General features: G+C 33.8%; 1 protein-coding gene across 2 annotated transcripts in view; it reads left to right on the forward strand.

Annotated features, from left to right (window-relative positions):
• Nucleotides 1–21,245, forward strand: part of heph (polypyrimidine tract-binding protein 1 heph) — a 325,042-nt gene extending 303,797 nt beyond the window's left edge. The window contains exons 8-14 of one of the 2 annotated variants that reach the window (XM_017901140.1): nucleotides 9,349–9,577; nucleotides 12,307–12,509; nucleotides 15,987–16,020; nucleotides 17,348–17,440; nucleotides 18,058–18,274; nucleotides 18,602–18,743; nucleotides 20,356–21,245. In XM_017901140.1, coding sequence (XP_017756629.1) covers nucleotides 9,349–9,577; nucleotides 12,307–12,509; nucleotides 15,987–16,020; nucleotides 17,348–17,440; nucleotides 18,058–18,274; nucleotides 18,602–18,743; nucleotides 20,356–20,424 — 987 coding nt within the window. In that variant the 3' untranslated portion in view covers nucleotides 20,425–21,245. The remainder of the gene's footprint in view (nucleotides 1–9,348; nucleotides 9,578–12,306; nucleotides 12,510–15,986; nucleotides 16,021–17,347; nucleotides 17,441–18,057; nucleotides 18,275–18,601; nucleotides 18,744–20,355) is intronic. The other variant, XM_017901141.1, reaches the window with a different exon arrangement.
• Nucleotides 21,246–26,773: the final 5,528 nt, after the last annotated feature.

Consider the following 26,773-nt stretch of genomic DNA (forward strand, 5'->3'; position numbering starts at 1 on the left):
CATTTGTGAAAAATGTCGGAAAAAGGTCTTTCTATTAATCTTTGAGGTTCTACTTGCAACGTAAACCAAATTGGTTCTTTTCAATAAGCTATGTAGTGGAACTTCCTCAAATAACTGCTTTATTTAAAGTTTTACGAAGAAAACTGACAAAAGATGTTAACGTCGTTCATTATAAATACATTTTAATGTCATTATTATTTCATTATTATTTTATTATCTTTTTTTTAAATATTTTATTGTTACTTTTAATAATATCAAAAATATTTCCTATGTAGTTTGTATAATTTTCAAAAAGAATTTTATAAATGGAATGTCCATTTTTATAATAATCTGTTTTGAATTGTTCTAAATTCAGAGACTCTTTATATGTCATAACAGGTAATATATTTTCATAATATACATTTGTTTGTATTTTTCAATTTAAAAATTAGTTACATTGCTATTGAAATTATTTTTATTTAGTAAGTATTTCACTATAAGTAACTCATTAAGTAAGTCACTGTAAGTATTTCACGTTTAAATATCTTATAGATGCTCGTTTTTAAAATGTAAGAAAATAAAGATTTATGGAAGAATTTCATTCTAAAAGTACTCATGAATTAATTAAGAGTCCTGGTTTCTGAAGATGTTTTTAAGGGATTGATTTTTGTTATTTTTCCAACCGCTGTCTTCTGTTTCCCCGTTTTTTGAGTTTGTTTTTCCACGACAATCCTCTTAGATATAAGTCCTTGTTCTATCAGCGGACTCGATCGATCGGAGTTTATAGAATTCTAAAGTCAATCGAAGAAAAATGTTATTCTGTATAATTTTCCATTTTATAGGAAGCTGGCTTTGCTTTCAGACTAAATGGATTTTATGTTGATCTTTCTAGTTGCTTTTCCGATCGTGTTTACGATTCTGTACCTTGACTATTGTCTTCTCGAAGGAAGGAGAAATTAAACGAACGTGAATAACGTGTGTTTGATTGGAACACGATGTGAATCTAATTTAAATGAAATTCGTATGATTTTATGGGAGTGGCAGTATGAAACTTCTAAGTAATTCTGAATAATCTGTCCTGTGTAAATGGCAAATATTTTTCAGAAATTGTGAAGAAGGAAATCTCAGGAAAATAGAAATTTTTACAGTAATATCATGTAAATTATTCAATTTCTTATACAAGTTGAAAATAAAAATTTTCAGTAGACTGTAAAATTTTAATATTCGTGGATAATTCATTTTAGTATTTTTATTTGACTTCCATAAATTTTATCTTGGATCCGAAAGCATAGATTTTCTTGGTCTCATTTCATTTAAAATTATAACATTTGTGAATAAATTTATAATAATTAGGGTTTTAAGTTCATGTTCGTGTATGTTTTATTATAAGATAAAAACAGTACTTGGACTGAAATAATTTTTTATTCCATTACCGAAATTTCTTTTCCGATAGTACAAATTACTATAAAATAATATTTTACGCATAATTAATATTTAACGAAATTAATAGACAGATAATAAGGATAATAATTAAATAATAAACAATAAATCTTCCATTGTGATTTTGGAAATAGTTGTGTATAATATACAGATACATTTTGACTAATGTATGTAACACATTATTATCTAATTTAACTCCCTAAATTGTTTATAATATTCCAATTACATCTAATCTTTATAAACTAAAATAAATAAATTTATCTAACTTTCTCGACTTTCTATTATTTAAATCTTTTTTAGTAACATCAAAATTTATTCTTCTAAAATTAAACATCGATGAAATTATTTTTTTCTGATGAAAAACTGTTTTCGGTATTTAGTCGCATTAACACATATAATTTCACTGATAAAATCCTTTTATATACACCAAAATCTAAAAAGAAGGAACAAATTGACCCAATTTTTCTCAACTTCAGTCACTATAATTTCTTTGTGTATCAAGATCTGTGCCCCCGATATCGAATCAAATAAACAAATAATCTCATGCAATCTTCATTCATATACAAAACTCAATAAACACGTGCATGTGTATCCAAAAGCCCTTCAATTAATAAAAAATAATCCAATCAATTTTATAACCATAATTTCCTTTTGTATATTAAAACTATTATTTCAAAAACACAACAAATCAACCTAATTTATTAGATTAGCCAAAAAGTAGTAGCAGTATTTTTAATATAAAGTAGTATCCATGTTTCTTAAAACAAAAATGAAAATTGTATTGAATTTTAATCTGTAACTTTCTTCCATCGCAAGGATAATTCTTTAACTCTAATCAATCTGTCATTATATTACCTTAAAGAGACTACTTGTTACTAGAAAATATGTCATTAATATTTACCACAGAAATTCGATATTATTAGTCAATTAATATTTTCACCCAATTTCTCCCACTAAAATCCTATTCGACACTCGACGAAGGTATGAAAAGATAAAACAGTAAAGGAGAGAAGGGAAGGGAAAAAACAACGCAATTACTCTATTACCCTTTCTATGTAATTCTTCAAAATACAACATTGTAGCACATTCTGAAACCCCCGGTGCACGTTAAACACACACTCGCCCCAGCAATCTTCCACGTCTGTAGTCTCATAACTCGGAAACATCAGCGTGCACTTAATCCAGCGACGATATTATAATCCCGGTTGTTTGAACTCGCTCGCGGACCGTAAATATTAATTGAACGCGGCGAAATACGTTTCGTGGCATGCAATTACATCAGCGCCCGTAGGAAATGCAAATAATCGCGCTGAAATTTCCCGTGGATATAAAATCCGCTGGAAAAACGGGGACATTGATGCTCGTCTCGGCAATTTTCTGTCTCCTTTGTTCGTTAACGGACATTACATATGAGGGACTTCTATTTACGCGACGTTGATCTCGAATTCCTTTTTTCATATAAATTAATCAGTTTATTTGCTACGTTTTTAAAAACATAAATTCATTTTTCATTTTTATTATCGTTTTTGCCTTTCTTACATTCTGAATTGTTATCTTTTATTTTTTTTATTCTGTCTTTTGAATATTTTGAAATTGCGAGCATGTATATGTTGAATTATGCAATCTTCGATAAATATGTTTGGTAAATATTTACAACCGTGTACACAATTAAATATATCAGTTATTTACAATTATTTATATAATTTTACATATTTTCGAGATTATCTGAATATTATATACATGTTGAAGGTAACGTTGGAGATAAATTTTTGGAATAATTATTAGGATATAAATGTTTGTGTAGAATTCCTTGGAAATTGCATGTGTATTTACTGTGACGCTTGTAAATATTCAGTAAGTAAGACAGTAAGATTCATACTAAACATTTAATGACAGTAGTAGTTTAAATACTTATTGCAGAATATATAAGGGCTAAAGCAAAACGTTTAATTAATGCGAATAGTCATTTGTTTTTAATATTGTTATATATATAGTTGAAAAATAAAATTAATTCAGTATATTATATCTTGAATAAGTTAAGAAATTTCAGAGGAAATATTCCATTGCTGCTTACAAATTATTTTAGTGAAAAATAATTATTATTTCTTTTTACTAAAATGAACAATAAGAAATTTTATTTTCGAATTTATATAAATATTTAATTATTTTATTGCATTTAACCCTTTATAATGTAAATTTTATTATTTTATTTTTTATTCTTATATTTTATACGAAAGAATTGTATAACAAAAATCATGCTAAATATAAATATTTTTTATATTCATACACAGTACGATATACATGTACTGTGCCACTCAATATTATGATGCTACGTGAAACTTCAACAATACTCACCAGTAGTACCGTTAAGTACCATCAAAGCTCTGAGCATACTTGGTTCACTTTAATGAAAGTACCTTCAAAAAATAATATCAAAATTTATTATTACCAAACTTTTTAGGCTTATCTCACGATTAAAAAATTACCGAAAGAAATTTTCCATTTTTTAAAATTTAATATTTTTAATTTATTTATCGACGATGTGGTCTTCAATACTATAATTCTAACTTTTTACATCATCACTAGCCATTTCAATTTTCATATCACGAAATATCCTAATGTTCGAATTACATTTCAAAATTATGTTATACAATTTATTCTTTATTACAAATTATATTTACGTCTAATATTTAACATTACAATACTCCGTTATTTAAATTATATCTTGAACTTATGTGAGCTATATTTTACATTCAAAACTGTATAAGCCATAAATTATATTTACAAATATTCTGAAATTTTAATATCCTTACAAAATATCCTCATATTCAAAATACCGCCACATTTAAATAATCCCACGACTAATTCTAGGCAACAGATACGATTGCAAAATTAACGAACGTTTCGCCCACTACTTTGTTTCACTTGAAACAAAAAGTGGTTTCGCCAGTGCCATACTAAAATTCTGAAATTTCATTTCTTATCTTTAATTCACCAACTGAGAATATCCCTGCGGCTGTTCTATAAACACCATTCGTTAATTTCCATTAATTCCGTTGGAAGTATTAGCCGCAATTATTACCATACTCCGGCTCACAAAAGCGTGGAGTTAATTAATTGCCTGCACGGGGATAAATTTCAAACTGATTAGCAGGATGGAAAGGGAAATCGGCCTGAAAAATTCAATTAAAAAATATTCTGAAACTCTTGAACAGGACGCGGAACGCGCATAATTCCAAACGCAATATTCCTCGTCTCTTTTTACCATTTTTACCCTCTGTGTTTCTCTCTCTCTCTCCCTCTCTCTGTGCGCCATCACGGGACGAAATGGCAAGCTACAGCTTCTCTGACGTACAAAGAATACGTAATCTGGGTTAACAAAGTTGGCCGGATATCTGGAATGAAATTATTTTAATATCGTGCGCCGCCTCTTGAACGAACCGCGTCAAGCTTTGAAAATAGTTTGAAACTGGTAGGAGGGGGAAACTTTGCAAAAAGGGCCTCGCTTTTTGTGGTTTTTTCTGAGACGGGCTATGGAATTGGAAAAATAACTGTAAAGAATAATCGTTGTATACTTAAAAATGAAAAATGAATATTTGCATAATCTTGGAATTTGTGCTTTGCAAATATAATATGTATATGTAATAGTAGAGTCGTGGGTTGCTGAAAAGTTTGCTATTGATAGGTGTAGTCTTCATTCCAGTTTCTTTCTCAGAAGGCTCAAAGCGTTGATTCTGAGCTTGATTTGACTTATGACATTACCTCCGAAGTTTAATTGCGGGTTTGACTAACTTGCAACTATAATTCTGAAGGATTGAGAACTCTAAATTTCAGTTCGATCAGTTAATAACTTCAAGTTTATGTTAAATATATAATTCTAACCGTAAGTCTGACTCACAATCCCAATCATTAGCTTGAGTGACTTACAACCCTAACTTTGTGTCTGACTGACTTACAATTCTAACCCTCAGAAGTTTAATTGTGAGTTTAGCTTGCAACTATAATTCTGAAGGATTGAGAACAGTAAATCGCAGTTTGATCAGTTAATAACTTCAAGTTCGAGTCAAATATATAATTCTAACCGTAAGTCTGACTCACAATCCCAATCATGAGCTTGAGTGACTCACAACCCTAACTTTGTGTCTAACTGACTTACAATTCTAACCATGACTATAATATTAAATTTGACTGATGCATTAATGATCACTTGATTGGCTAATAAGAATTAAACCCGTCCTAATCATTTACAGTTATTCATACATATTCTTCCTGCTTTTATTTGTTTATCCTTCACTTAATATATTTTTAATATATTCTTATTCCTAAGAAAAGTTGGAACACATTTATTTTAAGCTTTACGTCTGCATTCTACACTATAATTATTGCACACATTTGCACAATTTATTCTTCTGACTCAAATATGTCACAATAAAACCACAAATTTGGCTCTATGCACCAATAGTCTCTAGGTCTTCCACAAATTTTCAATTGGCTGTTGAAGTCTTCTATTTTCATCTTATGAAACATCAGAATAAATTTTAGTGCCCAATTATTACTAACTAGAATCATTCATAACGAATGGCATTCTTCACTTTATTCATGAAAAATATTTATGAAAGCGTTGCACTGGAAATTCGTATGAAAATTTCAACAAATTTATATTCACTGTAAAACTGTGCATAGAATCCTCTACAGAAATATTAACTTCAATAACTACACGATATTAACAGAGAAGCTTATGTGAGTCCTGAAATCCCGAATATACACTTGCAATCCAAGCTACGTCACAACAGTGGCACCTCTACGAGCTCGATCTCAATGAAAGGTCGTTGGGTTGTTAACAAACAAGCCAAAAGGAATTCCTACGATAGGAATTCCTTTCCAAGAATTGCCCCAAATACCACGTGGCCTAAAGCCAACATCGCCTCGATCGGCGCCTAATCGTCTCAAATAGAGGCACGAGTTGGTTAAAGGATGGCCAGAGAGGCGAATCGACGCCAGAGGTCTAACTGAACGCAGGCAAGCCGGTAATTATGTATGAAATTCATTAGCCCGTGTAAATATGGCCGGCGGAGAGATATAGCGAAGCGTGTACACGCGTGCATGTTGCAACAATGCACACGCAGGTCAAACATCGTGGCCTCGTCGACGGGTTTGCTCTGGCTACGCCTATGCGGAGTCGAACGTGCATACGTAATTAGGCCGCGTCTTTCCAGCCCTGCAACTGCATTAAGTGAGCTCTGCCGCTGTTATTAATGGGGATGAAACGCGCCGAAAGGGCCAGCTTCCGGTGGTTATCGTTATCCGCGCCCTGGTTCTATTCTTGCGTGGATAATTATAGAAACAATAATTTTAGTTGGCCTGTAACGGTACGTCAGTGTTTGATGTACAACGTAGGTTTGAGATGTTCGAATTTGTTACGCGAGATAAAGTTCAAATTATTTCTCGTATTCTGAATTGCTGGTTAGGTTAGGTTCGTGGTATTGGGATACTTTGTGAAGATATTGTTCTATGCTTTATGGCAGGCGATAGTTTGTTTTAAATAGTTTGTGATATTCGTCTTCATTGGGTTTTTAGTGGGTTTGAGGTTAAGTTTGATATGCTGAGGTATTTGGTAGAGATATTGTTTTATGTTTTATATTTTATAGAAACTAGTAGGCTGTTTCAAGTAGATTATAATGTTGGTTCATAGTGAGTATGGGTTGGGTTCATGATGTTTTATATTTTATAGAAACTAGTAGGCTGTTTCAAGTAGATTATAATGTTGGTTCATAGTGAGTATGGGTTGGGTTCACGATGTTTTATATTTTATGAAAAGTGATAGGCTACTTCAAATAGTTTGTGATGTTAATTTTTATTTTATTTGGTTTGTAGTGTGTATGAGGTTAGGTTTGATATGTTCAGTTATTTGGTATAGACTTTGTTTGACGTTTCATGTTTTGTGAAAGATGACAGGTTGTTTCAAATAGTTTGTGATGTTCGTTTTTATTTTATTGGGTTTATAGTGGATATGAGGTTAAGTCTGATATGTTAAGGTATTTGGTAGAGATATTGTTTTATGTTTTGTATTTTATAGAAACTAGTAGGCTGTTTCAAGTAGATTATAATGTTGGTTGATAGTGAGTATGGGTTGGGTTCATGATGTTTTATATTTTATGAAAAGTGATAGGCTACTTCAAATAGTTTGTGATGTTAGTTTTTATTTTATTGGGTTTGTAGTGTGTATGAGGTTAGGTTTGATATGTTCAGTTATTTGGTATAGACTTTGTTTGACGTTTCATGTTTTGTGAAAGATGACAGGTTGTTTCAAATAGTTTGTGATGTTCGTTTTTATTTTATTGGGTTTATAGTGGATATGAGGTTAAGTCTGATATGTTAAGGTATTTGGTAGAGATATTGTTTTATGTTTTGTATTTTATAGAAACTAGTAGGCTGTTTCAAGTAGATTGTAATGTTGGTTGATAGTGAGTATGGGTTGGGTTCATGATGTTTTATATTTTATGAAAAGTGATAGGCTGCTTCAAATAGTTTGTGATGTTGGTTTTTATTTTATTAGGTTTGTAATATGTATGAGGTTAGGTTTGATATATTCAATTATTTAGTATAGACTTTGTTTGACGTTTCATGTTTTATGAAAGATAATAGGCTGTTTCAAATAGATTATAATGTTGGTTGGTAGTGAGTATGAGGTTAGATTTATGATGTTGGGATAATAGGTAAAAATATTGTTTCATGGAAGGTAATTAGATTGTTTTAAATAGTTTTCAATGTTGATTTTTATTAGAAAACTATTTTAAATCTACCTGAAATTTCTTTACATAAAGTCTCTCTTCTCTATATTCTATATATAATTTTTAAAGCCTTAATTTAAGTCGTCCAACTTCCTGCAATTTTCATTATTTATAATTTTTATAAAACACGAAATTGGAAATATAAAATATATAAAGAATATAACTGTGGTAGGGGGATAACACTGAATGGCCTTGAACAAACGATTGATTTCAAACGGACTGTATAGCGCCCAGATACACCAGGAGATATTCTTGTTGTGGAGATTCCGGTTTGGCGATTCGTTTGCGGTAGAAAGTGAAGGATAAACGCGAGGGAGGCGATGTGGTTTCGGTCGTATCATTTCGGTGGGAGATCGGTCCCCTTTGGGGGTGAGGGCTGGCTGGATTTTGTGTTTTGTGGTAATTCGAATAGGGGATGGAGGGATCTAATTAGTGTAATTGGTGGATGCTGGCGAAGTCCAGCAGCGCAGGGAGTTAGTTATACAATTACACGAAGTGTGGGCTACGATTATGGCGATAAATGTGTCTTTGAAGTTTCTCAGTAACACGACTAAAATTTATCTCTTGGCACTCGAAATTGATTTTGTTACGAGTAATTTCGACCTGTCTTTGAGCCTCGGAACAAGAATAATAATTATTTTACAAAATTATATTTATAAATGTATATAAATACCGTCACAAATTAAATTTTATTTTTCTTATCATTTTGAGAATTTTATCCCGTTACTAAATTTATATAATACAAACGAATAAATTTGTGGATATTTTTAATTAAGTATCTGTTAATCATTATAAAAATTGATGGAACACGTTTTATGGTAAATAACATGAGCAAAAATATTGCAATAACTATATCGTATTAATTAATACAAGTATAATAAAGCAAGAATCATAACTATTATATATTATAATTATTAAGTAAAAGATGGTACCCGATTATTTCAAGACTATATTGGCTATTTATTTTCCATCAGTGTAATGTAAATATTTTCTAATGTCCAATGCATCCATTAAAGACCTTCTATTCTTTTATTTTTAATGTAAACATTAAGCTATTTATTTAAGATTTAATATTCCATTTAATAATAACATTTTAAAAATATAAAAATAATATTTTTGTTATTTATTTTCGTTGCAGTCTCTGGAGGGTCAAAACATCTATAATTCCTGTTGCACGCTGCGCATCGACTATAGCAAGATGCAAAATTTGAACGTGAAGTACAACAACGATAAGTCGAGGGACTACACCAACCCATCTCTACCAACTGGCGACGCGAATTTGGACGCGGCATCTCTTGCTTTGGGTGGTGAGCTTCTTCCACAATTGTTGATGGGTGCTGGATCGCAGCCTCGTGCAAGAATACCCGGTGAGAACCGTGAATTTTCACAAGTTTTCATGAAAATGATTAAAAAAAAGACAGTCCATGGATGCACTGTTTGAAATAATTTGTAATCTTACAAAGAAATGAGAAAATGGTAAATTGCATTGACTTGTTTAAAAGGAATTCTCTTCGGACATTGTTGTCATTTTGAACAGTGTGTTTTTAGTTTTTTTCTGCTTTTATTTATATTGAAATAAGCTAACCTTTTTATTATTTCCATGTTAAATTCTTTTTGTCGTCATAATTCAGAAAAATTCAATTGATCGAGTATTTTTGTGTTTCATTTTTATATTAATTATTCTACTCAAGATAAAACTGGTTATATAAATTATTAATATAATATTTTATGAGTTTTAAAAAGCAAAGGATCTCAAAGTGATGAAAATTTAAAAATTCAGGCTGCTCTGAACTCAAATAAGAAATTAATAAATTAGAGACACGCAGCAATGGATATTATATGACAAATAACATTGTTTATTCAACGTCTCTGTATTTATTTGTCCTTTTTTTAGATTACATTCCGCCCAGGGCCATTCAATTTTTACAAATGCATATAATATTAAAATTACAGATTGTCAAAACTGCAAATTATTAAAATACTAAAATGATGTTAAAATTCTACAATAATAAATGAGAATCAGGTTTTAGCCAGAAAGTAATTGAAGTACACTTAGTATATATTTATATCTCGAATTATGGTGTATTCTGAAGTGAGATTATAGCCTTGAAAAGTTTGATTACATATAATACTCTGTGTATCAAACCAAATCGATCAAAGTCATCTTCAAAAAAATACACATTTCGTTCCATACATCCCATATAGGGAATGATCTGCACGCTATAATACTCAAAGACTATGCCGCCAGATAAACATCGCAGCAAGAACGCCATTTGTTTGATTTGTCACACTATCCTTATCATAATTTAATAGGCTGATGCTGCTGTTTTGCTGAAGTGGAAATGATCATTTTCGTTTCCTCAGTATTTTCATTTAAAATATATAACTATAGTAACAAAAAAATGTATATTAATAAGTATATTAATATAATAAAGCTCATAATACGATGTTCCCATGACAATGTCTTTCTGGCTCAGGTTAGCTTTATTTTTATCTTTCAGCTTATCTTTCAGTACACTAACTCGAGATCACCCGGTACACCACCCCATACATCCTTGTAAAATCGTCGCATGACATCGATCATCGAGAAAAACCATAAAAATCGATCGATCAATTAGCCCTGTATTTCCAGAAGGGTTCGGTCCATCAGAATTAATTGTATTAATAGAAATGGCGAGTCAGTCTCTGTCACCCCGCAATCCGACGATTTATGATAAATTGTTATATCACCAATTGGCTGGGCCACTTCCAATTTGCCGCTCGTTTTCAGCTTCATTTTCGTGCTGGATCGAATTGCGTGCGGTCAGACGGTATTATTTCCTCGGGTACATTAATTAATTACGCTGCAACGCCAGGGCTGATCGATGTAGGCAGACGTTTCGATTTCCTACTCTCGATCCACTTACTTTTACAGTTGGATCTTTTTTATTTATCTATTTCCTTTTATACTAAAAATTCGGTAAAAATGAAAACGGTTTTAATAATATTAATTTAATTTATTGGAAGTATTTTGAAAATTTTTAAATTTAAGATCATCCTGCGAGATCACTTTGAGATTCTTGAATCTTATTTCAGTAAGGAGAAAAAGGACAGAGTATATAATAATTTTAAATAGTTGATGTTATAATTCATAAGAAAGTCTGGTAACATAATCATGACAAAACTTGTTAAAATGGGTTCGAAACTATAACAGTTTTACTTCTTGAGTTTATTTCTGTAAAACTATATTTTATTACAGAAAACCAAGTGCAGATAATCCTTCTTATTCTAGCTGAGTCAAGTGTGAAAATAATTTTCTAGTTTAAAAGATTGTGAAAGTTTAAAGGTTTACAAAGTCAAAGGATTCTCTGTAATATTTTCCGTAGAGCCCCAAGAATATAATAAAGAAAGAGAAACATAATTGGCGAAATAATCGACTCATAGATCCAATAAAATTCACAAACCCAAAATTTGGATACTATTAAAATTCATTCTCTCCACTCCCATTAAATAAATGCATATACAGAAAAATGACGTATTAAAAATCGTATCTGAACATAATAAATACAAATTTCTTTTATGATAGATGCTCACAATAGCTTAGATTATTATTCATAAAAAAAGCAAAATAAAAATTAATATTAAGCAACCCAAATTAATATTAATTAATTACATAATAAATAACATAATAAATACAAATTTCTTTTATAATAGTTGCCTACAATAGCTTAGATCATTATTCAGAAAAAAACAAAGTAAAAATTAGTATTAAGCAACCCAAATAAATATCATCTGTAATTCATCTGTAAACTTCGACAAATTAAAGCAGAGCTTTAAATAAAATTCCTTGTATCTCTTTAATGCAGTAATACATTATTCACAATGAAAAATGAAACTAGAATACTATTTTTAAATTTATAGATTGTATTTTCCATTTGCTCTGGAGCTATAGCTTCATTCGATTCTGCCTCGCGTGCCCTTGCATTCCCCCACTCGAGTCGATTCTTTCGCCATGCTCCCCACCACTGGTCCACCGCGCGCCCCGACACGAACCTTCCAGTTAGAGAAACGGTGCTAACTATAGCTTGTAAATTTCCTGAAGTAGAGTCCATTGCAGGGGCACCGGGTGTGCTGCCCACGCCCTTTGCGGCCATGCATGGTTTGCCTTCGCCCCTGGCGGGCCCATATAACGGGGTCCCACCTGCTGGCGGATTGGTCGGCCTAGGTGGTTTCCCTTTGGGTGCAGCTGGCCTTGGGGTGCGCGGGCCTACCAATGCGCAAACCTCTGCGGTGCTGCTCGTCAGTAATCTGAACGAAGAGGTGAGTGATCTGGATTGATGCTTGATGGAATTGTGTGACGTAGTCGAGGACACGATGATCCAGAATAGAGGCACGAAGAAAAATAATTCGTTGATGGAACATATGCTTTTAATATTATTCAGGATTATTTTTGTATTTATTACCATTTGTAATTTTTAAAAAATACTAATCGCGAATAAAAATTAATTCGTTTTTTTTTTTAGAAGAGCTTGAACTTTATGTGAAATGAAGCAAATTTTTGTTTTGAGATAGGAATAATGTGTGACTTAAAATAATATTTTAAGTATCAAATTACATAATTTGGAAAAAGGAAAGAATTATACGTTTTATTTTGAACAATTAGAAATTTTGAAATTAGGTATAGCTAGACTGATAGAATATTTCGGATTCGATAATTATTGGCTAAATTTTCGATTTAAATTAGAGAAATTCTTTTGTATCTTTGTTACTGATTTTAATTTTCTGTTGATTTTTTTCTGCGAAATATTGCTGAATTAATTACGTGAAATTTTTCTTCGTGCCTTTCCAACGAAACAACACTAAAGTGTACAGAACGTAATCATACGTCACGATCGAAGTCAACATTAATTAAGTACGTAAATTGTGATCGACGTACTGTACGCTTTCGATTAGGATAATTTTCCATTAACGCTGAGAGAAATGGACCGCTAAATTCCTCTGCAAATTGCAATATCTATCTGTATTTGCTCGAATAATTCCTCGATACATCAATTTTTAACCACGGAGAAATTTTCATTCATTTTCCACATTGTTTCAAAAAATACTCTCAATTTTTCATTTTATTGTATAATAAATTATAATAAAATTATAATCAAATGTTTTAATAAAAGTTATTAAAAATAACAATGAAGGCAATCATTTACAGGAAATATAAAGTCAAAAAATTGTTTTAGTGAATATTTAAAAATATTTTTTTTCATATTCGTTTCTCTCAGCGTCTGCTTATATACACGAAACTGACTTAGGTACGTACGTATCCACTAAAAATTCACCTAAATACAACGATATGACTATAATGTAGTGCTACGTAGGCAACCCTAGCAGTTTCTCCATCCCTCGATTAGAATTTTCCTCGTCGAACATTTCTCAATTCATCTTTAAACACAATCTTGATAAATTTTGTAGAAATTTTTGTATTAAATTATGCAAAAAGAAATATATTTTCGAGTAATTTCTCGTTTTTTATTTCTAAATTGAGTATTTCGTTCGACAAGCAAAAAAATCGAGATCTCGATGCGTATGTGCCCTCTTTACGTCACAATCCTTTCTTATCTTACCCTCTACCCCCACTACCCCTCATATTTTCGAAACACATATATAGAAATCGTTCCGAACGTCATCATCCTCTGTCCTAAGTAATTCGTAGCGTTGTTAACCACGACGTTACTTCCGGCGAGGCGTTTTTCGTTTCTCAAGGGTCCCTGGACCCCAGGAAAATTTTCGGAATTTTGTACCTAATTTTTTGGAGGATATTAAGAAACACTCCAAACGAGAATAAATTTGAACGAATTCTAGAAGTATAAATATTTTGAGCTAGATATGGCAAATTTGAGAATTAAAAAAGATGTTCCAGTATTTCTTATATACTTCTTTATAATTTCAAAAATTGATTTAAAATTCGCGTGAATGATAAAAACGACAATGATAGAGAAAAATGTAGTAAAATTTTGAAAATAAGAAGCTATGTGTACAGTGAAAATAATTATTTGAAGAGGATCAAAATTTCTATTGTACCATAGTTTCTTCATCCAAAACCATTTCTTCAGTGTTCACCATCATTCTGTATGCTAATAATGCTCTACTACTTCCACTCTTCATATACTCTTCATAAAAATTGCCTGTTCTCATACTACTCGCTATTTTCTGAATTTCTCTCGACTCGGCTGAAGATGAATAAAATTTCTCGATTTCACGACGAGTTAACAATGTTCTGCGATTAAAGTACGTTTAACCACGTGGAAACGAAAGGCGCCTCACGACGAAACTGTGTGTCGACGTCACACTTCGCAGCTGCAACTATTGTCACTACTGTACTATAACTATGTGTACTACTATCGTTGCGCCGCGCGCACAAGCTTCCAACCGAGTGTCTTTTTCCTCTGGCGAGCAAACGATCAAGTGTTTTTTTCTTTCTCTGTCCCCCCCCCCCCTCTCTCTTTTATATATATATGCATATATCTATATACGTATTGTCACGATATTCTCTTTTTAAATATCTACTGTCTTTTTTCTTTTTTTTTTCAACCCCTCGCGAGATCACTATATCGATGAACGACAAGAACCGCGAGGGATTCATATTGACGAGAAGGTCCCGCTGTTTCTATGCTTCTCTAAGTCTCTCTGTCTCTCTCTCTGTTCTCTACTGTTCTTCCCTCTCTCGATCGCGGCCGCAGGAAAATCGACCGGGTGAAAAAGTTCCAGTCCTTTCGCTGACTTTCGTTTGGATTTGACTTTTGTGAACTGTAGTCACTGTGGTACGATTTTTTCAGCAATTTTATATATATATTTTTTTCTTTTTTTGTGGGGAAAAAATTTGTTTGGAAAATTTTTAGAGTCGTTGCAATTTGGATAAAAGATTCTTTGAATTATACGTATTTATTTATTTATTTTTCTTTTTTCGTAATTAGAAAACATATATTGAATAAAATTTTGATTTAATTAGAGATTTCTTCCTATTTTGATACAAATTTTTCTTCTTTAGAAAATTTTATGTACATTTTAATGGAATAGGTGAAAATTAATTTTGGTTATTATTAAATTGGGTAAAACATGGATTCGATGGAAATCAAATTGGGCAAAAATTAGGTGCAGTAAAATAAAATTCGAATTCGCTAAGAATTGGTTTTAATGAAAAATAATTTCTTGAAAATTCTAGTTTATTAAAGATTGGTTTCAGTCAGCATAATCAATTTTAATAATTGATGAATTGTATTTATTAATTTTGATGAATTCGCACTTTGCTGTTTAACAATTCTAGTCGTGTCAAGTAAAATTTAAATCGAATCAAATTTCAGTTACAAAAAATTTGTACGCAAATAAATATTCATTTCGGTAAAAATTAAATTTCAAAAAATCGATTTACGGGAGATTCGAGTTTAATGAAAATCAATTTCTGCGAAACAATCAGATTCGGTAAAATCAAATTATCTGTATGTCGATTCAAATAATTTCCAAAAATTCTGAAAAATGAAATGTTTTATGAAATATTTAGAAAATGAAAATGACTTGCCCAAGTTGCTTCGAAAATAAGATAATTTATCACAGTGATCCGGTTTAAACGATATTTTTTGCACGAAAGTGAGTAAATGGCCTGGAATGACCATAAGGTCTGTAAAAGGCCCATACTCGAGGAGCCTGTACTCGAGTCCGGCGAAACTTGTGCGCGTACCAACACTATACATTGAATCCTATTATACTCGCTGACTACTGACTGGACTCTGTCTGTTCTCTGTGTAGATGGTCACGCCTGACGCTCTCTTTACCCTGTTTGGTACGTCTCCACATTTATATTATTAATTATATTACATTATTAATTATTATATTTACACGCGCGGGACACACTGACACACACGCACACACAAGTATACTCCACATACAGAGACATTTCTAAGACGTGTTTTTATATGGATCAGTAGTAACTGTGAGCATTTTTGGAGAGTGAAAAAGAAAAGAAATAATGAAAATGTTAATCATTTTTCTGTGTCTATTTTTTTGTTTATTTATTTATTTTTTTTTTTTGTATATTTTGTCTGTGATACATGGAAACACGAACAGGATATATGTAAAAATTTGTTATATATATATAGTCTGTGTCATCGATCGTACGTCATGATTTTCTTATTGGTTTTTGATTTTATTTCATTTTATTTATTTATTTATTTTTTTTTCTTATTTTGAAAAGATATTTTTGTGGAAGATTTAAATCATTAATCACTCTCCTCGTCACGTGTACGTATGATTTTTATTTTTTTTTCTTTCCCTTATCGTTTATTTATTTTTTTTATTTTTACTTACCTCTGTGAATTTCTTGTTATTATTATTTATATTTTATCGTCTCTTGCGATTTCAGCTATGATTTATCATTTTATTTTATTTTTTTAATTCGCTATAACTGTTCTTATTCGCAATTTCATTCATCGAATTCACCTACCGTCCATGATCATTGTTTGAACTCATCATCGGCCGTCAGCGACACCGTTTTTTTCACGTTCTCTATTTCCAAGCATCTCTTCTAAATTGTTTCATTAATATTTTATTAATATCAGTTCCAGACACCTTAATATTACATAAGCTTTCGCTTATTTTACGTAATATCTCCATAGGAGCTCACTTTTCGCGGGCTAAACGGTTCAGCCATTTTCTGTCTCGCCAAAAACCTTCAAAATTCGACGAAAAATCATTTCCATCCCTTTTAACTCTAATTCGAAATAAAAAAAGAAAATTTTTCTTTGCCTAAGGACGAAAGGAAGAAACTCTTCGTTACAGAAAGCAATAATATGTTTCTCAAGTATAATTATTGCGAGAAGTTAATTTTAATTCGATTAATTACATTGGAATTAATTATAAATTAAATCAGAGATATGTGTTTGACCTTCTTTTTTAATTTCAATTCTTGGCTGAACCGATTGCCTAATTGCATGTCCCAGATCTTAGTCCGATCGTACCCCGATTACTCGATCGATTATTATTATCGATTATTACTATTATTATTATTATTATCGTCCTGTTTTGTCTTCGACTCGATAATCCTTAGACACCCGTGAATTCTTGTGGATACTGGGCTTATTAAATTGATTTATTGCGTGTTGTGCGTGTAGGCGTTTACGGGGATGTACAGCGCGTGAAGATACTCTACAACAAGAAGGACTCGGCATTGATTCAGATGGCCGAACCCCATCAAGCGCATTTAGGTAATTCTTTTTCTTTTTTAATAATTTCTCGGTAATTTAACAATGGCAATTTGGTCGTAAATTTTAGAATTATTTAAAATTTGGAATAGTAAAGATTTATTCGGTGAAAATATTTGAATACGCGATAAACATATAGTTAGAATAATTTTAAAAAATCATTCGAGTGTATTGAGTGTATTGGAAATATACATATCTCGATTACTGAAAACTCTTTTTAATTTTCTTACTGAAAGACCGAATGATTTTAATACGAATTTATGTGAAACGAATTATACATAATTATGTGAAAAATATTTAATTTTGTCAAAGACTGAATGATTCTAATACGAACTTATGTGAAACGAATTATACATAATTGTGTAAATTTTTGCTCGTTTAATTTTTGCTGTAATAATCGATTAAAGTTTAAAAGAAAATTTCGAAAATAGGTAGATAATGAAATAATTATAAGATCAGCTTCTAATGTCCAACAATCGATAAAAGAATTTTTGTTTTATGTATAAAATAGTTTGGAACTATCTCTATTATAGAAAATAATTAAATCTTGTTAATTATATATACGAAGAAAAATAGAAAAATCCTTGAGAAATGCATTAACAATTTGTTCAAAATCCCAGCACTGACACACATGGACAAATTGCGAGTGTTTGGCAAGCAGATCAAGGTACTGCTGAGCAAACATCAGACAGTTCAGTTACCGAAGGAAGGTCAACCAGACGCTGGATTGACGAAAGATTATACCAATAGTCCCCTTCATCGATTCAAAAAACCAGGCTCCAAGAATTACCAGAATATCTATCCACCAAGCTCCACTCTGCATTTATCGAATATTCCGTAAGTAAATTTTTTCCAAATTTATCTCCAATTCTTTGTACTTCTACATTTGAAGTACTATATACACAGAAATATAAAATTAATACATTTTTTGAAAGTGTATATCCAATTTTTTATCATTAATTATTATAACAATTAAATAATTCAAAGTATGGTATTATATTAATGAGTAAATAAAATCCTATTTTAAAAAATATTTATGTGGGTAAATAATATTTGCCATACAATTATTATCTCGTGTATATAGTACTTAAAAAATTGTCTAAATATGTAATAGTAACTGATGTTGCATAATGTACAATATTGAAATATTTTTCAACTGTTTAGTACAACCGTAACCGAAGAGGAGATCAGGGATGCGTTCACCAAAAATGGCTTCACCGTGAAGGCATTCAAGTTCTTCCCGAAAGACAGAAAGATGGCGCTCATACAGATGCCTAGCATGGACGACGCTGTAGCTGCTTTGATCGTAAGTATCATAACAAATTTTTTACTTCTTCCATCTTTTTAAATTTTTTTCATCGGAACTTTACAAATTCATTATACTAGGAAATTCGAATTGTTGAGATTTTGATTTAATACCTAAAATTTCTAGTGCATTCTAGCATTAATTAACAGGTCTAATTTGGAACTTGTAGTATTAATAATAATATTAATAATACTACTAAATTTCTGCAAGTTTCATATAATTGATATAATTTTTGAATTTGTTCTTGTATAAATTATTAATAACGGGGAGTAAAAGAGATTAATATGTTATTATAAAATTGTGACAAATCTAAACTGGTACTTAGTTAACGAAGAACAATTTTTAGAACTTTTCGTATAATTTTTACATCGAATTTTAAGATCGCTATCGAGGATTATATTAATAATTACCGGAATTTGAAGCTTTGAAAGTTGATTAATTTAATAGTTCGCTCGAGTGTATTTGCGTTTCTCGTTTTGTTTTGCATTGAATCGTCGTTGATGAGGTTGCTTGTGAATGTATAACGCGTTTGTTATTTACCAGGTGAAAATTCATCACAGGCGTAATTAGTTTAGTCACTGGCGCCTAGTGTTGTTTGCATCTGATGCAATTGGGCGAAATTATAAATAACAAATCCGCGTTACGTCTGCGCGAAATTATGACGTTTTACAGCTCGTTATAAAATAATAAATTGTTCATCCATGTATTCCGGTTCATTCGTGTCTGTTTTCGATTTTATTTTAACCAGAGCGGATACTTATTATAAAATTTAATGCCACTGATACCTTTAGTTCTTCTATTAATGTTAATATATTGCATGAAAGTATTATCATATGAATATAGCGAATGTGAAATGCTTCGTTTCATTATCCAATGAAATAGAAAGCATATTGTGAAGGTAAAAATTTACTTTATTACTATTATATTTAAATTATTATTTCCATGAAACACGGATGAAAATATTCAGGGTATGGAAGGTTTAAGCTGAAACATTGAATAATTTCAATTCCCATAAAACAAATTTGCATGTTCTTTAAATCGAGGTATAAAATTAACCAAAAATCAAGACACTAATTTCACAAAATAATTCATTTAAATATATAATAAAAGGAAATATAAGAAAGTTGTATCCAGATTTAAGAATAAAATGGAAAATTATATTATATTGAATATCTTTCTCTAAAGGATTGCCAAAGTATTCTAATATAATTATACATAAATCGTTAATAGTAATGTGAATACTATATTTCAGCATATAACCATTTTCATTAATACTAGCTAACTGAGAGCCAGGAATACTTAGCCTAACTTTTACATCCTTCTTTAATTTATTTCTAAATATTACCAATATTTTATTTTACCACACGAATTATATGTCATTTATTCTAGAAAAGTAAAATGTTTTTCCACTCATGTTTATGATTTCAAAACATTCATGCATAGGAATTAATCGAGTCTTATTTATCTTATTTATCTTGAATAGACTTTTTATCCTATCCCACTTATTAATTAGTTCGAGTCCTATCTACTTACCAGTATCCTCTTACATACACACATCCTTATACCCCGAAACCCGGTCACCAATCTAATCACAATTTCCCATCTCTTCCAGAAAATGCACAACTACCAGCTGAGCGAGTCCAATCACCTGAGGGTGTCATTTTCGAAGAGCAACATCTAACAAGAGTCACAATTAAGCAACCGGCAGTGGTACCAGCCCTACGTCCTAGTCCCCTTTTGGATACCCGGCTCAGTGTACGACTGATGATGATAACAGTGACGACGATGATCCTCGCCGACGGGTGCGGTCAGTCGCTGGTCCATTCCCGCGACGCCATTGGCTGGCCACCCTCTGGATCTTGCCTGGGAAACGAAAGAAAGAAGCTTCCCTCGGAAGCGGACACTCAAAACGCACACGAGCATGATCGTGTGTGGTCCATTTCTATTTTTCTCGACAGACCGTCTTAAGACCATTTCGAACAGCGTACAGACAGACACGATTATTCTTCATACATATACATGTACACACCCTAACAGATACACACATGGACACGCATAGAAAGTTAAATAACAAAAAAAAAACAAAAAAAACAAAAAAATAACACGAGGACGAAAAAGGATTAGGGCTGCGAAACAGCGAATGGGAGGGTTGTTTGACGAGAACATTACGTAAACACTGTGGTGGCTTTCGCGAAGCCAGAGAGAAAGAAAGCCAGGATCGATTCATAGAGAGAAAAAGAGAGAGGAGAGACACGGGAAGTGTGTGTTTTGCGTGATAGGAACATGTTATTCACGAAGGGAGGAGGGAGAGACTAGGTTTTTAACGAAAAAGAAACGGAGGGGCTCGGTGAGGAGTAACGGGAAGGGCCCCCTGGGCTCTTGTACAGAGTTAAGAACATTTTTCGAGCATTAAGGTATATTCTATATACACATAAATCTATATATATGATATATTTTACAAGGGTGGCGCGCTATGGCGACGAGCTGCGCGTGTTACACGCCCCACAGACAGCCGTACACGCGCACGCAGGATCCGCGTGTGTGGGCAAACAGAAAAAAAAAATCGCGTTCAGTATATATATATATAAATATTATATCACACATACTTTTTAATCGTCGCGAGAATCTGTCTCGAACGCGCTGAAACAAAAAGCTTCGTCGATGAATGGAACCGAAAAACAAAAATGAAAAAAAAAAAAATGATGGATAAGGAAGCATGGTCGAGCAGCAGCGAGGACGAGGATCGACTTTGAAAGTAGCTCGCGTACCAAGCCAGATTAGTCGTTAAGGCTAATTGTCACGGGACCCTTTGCAGCTTTCGCGAGGTGCTACACTCGCGCCCTCTGCCCCGAGGCCGATCCAATCGCGAGCCGATTTGTCGGATCGATTTAGGGACAGGGGACGATTTTTTCTCGATGTCTCCTCCGCCACGTGTCGCCGTCCACGCGGCCCAGGCACGATCAACCACCCCCCCCCCCTTGTTTCGTTATAATTTTTCTAAAAAAAGGAAGATAAATGAAAACAGAATCCTTTTCAGTATTCAGTATCCAGGGAGAGCTGGATTCGAGCGTGCGCACGCGTACATCGGTCGGGCTGGCTCGCGACGCGACTGCCCCCACGTGGCGGAGCGGCGCACTGTCGTTGCAGGTGGTATTTTTATAATTTGTATGTTCGGCGATAATAAGTATTAATCACTCACGTGAACACGTAAATACATACAGAAACACGTAAACACGATTACACTCACGCTTGTACGCGATGGCTCGCGTTCATAAACACATACACGGTATACACTTATGAACACACACACACTATAGATACACAGAAACACAGAGACATTAAGACGCAGGTTTCTTAGCTGATAGGTGCTTAGGATTGCGTAGATTCTTAATCGTATAAGTAAGGCTGAGGAGGAAGCAAACGCGCCGTCGCCAAGTATCATTGACGAGGGTTGGAAGAAGGACCGTTGAACATATCGCTAATTAGAGAGGCACGCGCACGCGTTTCGCGAGCTGGTATATTTTCGCTGGTTCGGGATTGCTCCGGCAGAGAGCGGTTCCATCGCGCGACGAACCGCGATTCTTCGACTCCGTAAAGGGGGAAATAAAAAATAAAAATGAAAAAAAAGGATACAGAGTGATAGTAGAGCGAGCTCGTCGCGTGGTTCAGGCTCGTTTAGGTCCGGTCGACGATTAGTTCCTGATCACCGAGCATTCCTTTTTGAAGAAACGCGCCCGCAGGCGACGTAGAACGAACCGATCTGACCAGAGAGCACCAGAGAGAGGGGCATCTTTTTCGTAGGGCTGGTCTGTTGTGTTGTTAAGATGCGCTGGTGTCGTGTAAGATAATAAGATTATAAATCACACACGTATACACAGACACACTTACACAGAAACGCTATAACGGTATACACCTATGTAGCCTATAGTCCGCAGAGCGTAACAAATAAATATCGTAGAGGTATCACGAGGAGAGAGGCTCGAAAGGGGAGAGAGAACGATGAGTCCTGATTAATTGCCACGACTCACCCGTATATACACAGAGACACAAAAAAGAGAAATACACATACACACGGTCACATAAATGAGAAGATCAGAGAGTGGCGCGTGATAGCGTTCGCGAGATCAAATCCTCGTGTCAAGAAGCGAAGATTATCAGTAGTGTCGTAGAGTCGTGATAAAAGGTTGGGTCAGGGTGAGCTGAGTGATTGCGGCGCCACTGGTCAACGTTGGAACATTCTCGAAGCCTCATCATGGCGTCACCCCAGGGGCGTCGCAACGTGCCCCCAGGCCCCGTCGATTTTTGTCTAACCGACGTTCTGTTGGAGTCAATTAAATCTTATTAATATACGTATATCAACCGTAGACAGGTAGCGAGAGAGAGCGAGCGAGCGAGCGAAAGAGAGAGAAAGCAAGAGAGAAACAGTGTGTGAAAGAAGAGAGATGTGGTGAACGACGTGACTGGCTGATAGAACGAGTGGGAGAGCTTGTTCCGCGCGTGTGATTGTTCCAAAAGCGGCTGGAGTGAGTGTGGCGAACGAAGCATGATGAAAAAACGAGAAAACTACAAAAAAATATATATTACAAAGCGAGTGCCGGCCCGGGCAGTGTTGTTTGTGCCAAAGTAGGCTAGCCGTTGACTCTAGGGATGGATCTCTCGACGAGCCAGCAGATGTTCCTTACGATCGAACGTCGATCCTACGCCTTTGAAGGATCTGTGTAGCCGCGAAAGATTTTCTCGAATCTTCGTGTTGTAAGCGTTTTAAAGCTTCCTGCCCGTAATTGGAAGGCGTTGGATGAGGTTCGTGGAGAGGAAGAATTTGACCAATCAAGTAGAGACGTAGCGAGTAGCCGGCATGAGCGAAGGGGCCAGTCTTTGCATCTATTATGATCTGTCTTTCGAATCTCTGATGTATTTACATTGTTTAATCCGACGACTGCATTTATAGATCCTATTCTGAACGCGTCTGGACTCGTTACGCGTCGACGACACACTGGCTATACACCAATACACGTTAGATTTTAGGTTTCATAGGATTTCGGTTCGGTATGTTCCTTTGTCTGATTGTTGGCTTCTCGGAACAGGCTTGGTTCCGGTGTTCGATTCTGTGCTGATGTTCGATAGGATACTAACGACGAAGAAATATTAATAAACTATTAATTCAGATTTATTGAAATTAAATTTTGATTTAATTCCATTTCGAAAGTTGAATATTTTATTAGAATTTAATAGATAGGAAAAAGCATTCCCCGTTATGAAAGTGACTAATAAAGAGGGGAAAGAAAAGTGTTACGAGAGCTGGTTAAATTATAAATTTATTTCTTCTCGACATAAATGTATCGTAGGTAATAATTAATTATTTTTTTATTTCTATAAAAATATCATTCATAAACCTTACGCAAATTTTTGTGTCGAATTGGGGAAAGCGATAAAGAGTTACATAAAAATATGAAATAACGAAATTACTTTTAAAACAGTTTGTCGAATTTCAAACCGAGATATCAAACCGAAAAATTTAATTTCATTTTATAATTTTTATTTTATGACAATTTTTATTCGTTGATATAGCACTATTTTCAGAGAATGAGAAAAATTCTCGGAATTAACACAGTAGTGTTAAATTTTATACAATACAACGGGTTGAAGAATAATTTTGTTTACCCCGCTATTAACAGAATTTTAATCAAATTTATCACTAGAAATTTTTTATTTGTTTCAATAATCTTTAGTATCCACTCGAATGTCAGCTTCGCTCTTAAGTTGCCTCGCAGCTTCAGCATGCGTTCATCGTTTTCTTCGAGTATGTAAAACCCAAAAGGCTAAACCCGTAACATATAAAAAGAGGAAAAAACAGGCTCTTTCAATCGACTCGCGGCTGGTCCAGTCGCGAGCGCACAAAACTGTCGGTCCTGCGGATGTTCCCGCGCGAAGCAAGCGATCGAGGACCTGGCGCACAATAGTATTTCCGGCACAATGTCTGCAAGCGTACCTGAAAAGCCTGTAAACGAGTCGCTGCAGCGACGGGGAAAATTTTCCAGAGAAAAGTGCTAATAATGATAAAAAAATCTCCGTCGTTAGCGTCGCATTCTGCGTTCATTTTACTGGCGTTCTCCAGGAATTTCCGGACACATTCCCGTTCAAACGCGCTCACACAGGCACACGTACATATTACACATACAGATACACGTTATATACACTGAACACATCAGTGGTTTGCAATGAACGAGTTCGAATCGAATTATTTCGCAGATCTATGATTTTCCGGGTGCTTTCTCATCCTATGTTTGAAGAGGTTTGATCTCGTTTGACGATGTTTGAAGCATGGTTTGAACTCGTTTAGCGCGAACCCACTCGCGACAGTTACTCCATCGCCAATAAAACTCGTTCACTCATACCTTCCGGACCTTGAAGGGACGCGATGACAATGATTTCCTCGTTTTTCATCCGGTTTCTCCGAAATCAAAGGGGGGAATTTCTGTTTTAGGGGACAGTAGTAGAAGCTTTAAGAGATCGCATTGAATTCGGTGAGCGAAACTGGGCAACCGCTTACGGTTGCAGATATCTACAGGGTGTCCATATTGAGTCGCATAACCTCTTTCCAATTTTACTTTTCTAGCTTTGTTTATAACTAATTCTGCGTTCGTTGTTCAAATTTAGCTCTTCACGTTTCGAGATAAACCGTGTCTTAACGATTCTTGATATGATCCAGTTACGGTTTAGATTTTGATTCCAGTTCGGGTTTTCTTATGTTTGCAAGAAGTTTGGAAGTTAGCAGAGGTTGTAAACAGTTAGTTATTTTCTCAATGGACACACTCACCCTGTGGAGAGTTCAGAAACGGAGTATATCACTAGCTGGGTTGAGGGGGGCCGAGGTGAGGGTTGGGATAGCCAGCACTCGCTACATGGTGTCGCAGATATTCAGGCTCCGAAATTTCTTCAGACCAAGTTGAAATAAAAATGAAGATGTATAAAATGAAACAAAGCCCGTTTGCGAAATTCTAGATGAATCGTTTAAATATATTGTGTATACAGATTATTCGACGCGTGTTCGCCCGCGACTTCCTCATATAGACGACGTATTTTTATATGATAGAAAATGAGAAACAGAGAGATAGAAATGAAAGAGACCAAATAGGACGATGATGATCTCGTTGGAGATCGATCGAGATGAAAGTTTGATGCGGTTGCGTAATGTTTGAAGAGATCCCGGCTGACTGTGCATCCTGCATTCTCCTTCTACTTTTTAAACCCTTTGAACATGGTAATGTAAATGGAAAATAATACAAAGGGTGGTTCTTGGGGTGGAGGTTCAAATGTTATTTAAAGTATTCTATTTTTTAGTTTTTACTCTCATAAATTAATCGGATTTCGATTATTGGCGAATTGTCCAAGTTTAATGAAAACTAGAATATTAAAAAATTCGTATTAAAGAAATATAGTTATTAGAAATATGTATAATATGCCTGGAAATCAACAAAATATTCAAACTACATAATACTGTAAAGTAATATAAAATTTGGGAAAAGGAGATCCCGAAGAATTATTTAATTATTGTGAAATAAACGAATCCCAATTTCGAGATGTTATCAAAGATATGAAATGAACCGTACGAATCTCAACACAATCGTTGTCAAACACTCTCAAATAGAGACTGATCGAACCTCCACCACCAGCGCCCTGAAGGGTAAACTGCAGCCAAGCAAAACCATGACCTAAAGATTAACTAGCCTTCGCGATTATTAAGAAGGAGACTCAAGGTGATCAAAATTTTATGCGAATTCCAATGTTAGAAGCGAAAACCTGTTGAAACCAAAAAACCTCTTCGGACCAAGGAAATTCGGGGTCTGGTTCGAGCCACGTAAGTAGACGAAGCTTAGCCTACAGAGGTTATTAGGAGTAAATAATTAAACAAGAGGCATGTATGTATACCTACACTACCACCAAATACGTGACACAAACAGACAAACCATCGTGCACTATCGCAAACTGACTCAAACATCCTCAAACATGTTCAAACATATTCAAAAACA

This window comes from Eufriesea mexicana, unplaced genomic scaffold, assembly GCF_001483705.2.
Source record: "Eufriesea mexicana isolate 0111107269 unplaced genomic scaffold, ASM148370v2 scaffold1482, whole genome shotgun sequence".
NCBI classification, from domain to species: domain Eukaryota; kingdom Metazoa; phylum Arthropoda; class Insecta; order Hymenoptera; family Apidae; genus Eufriesea; species Eufriesea mexicana.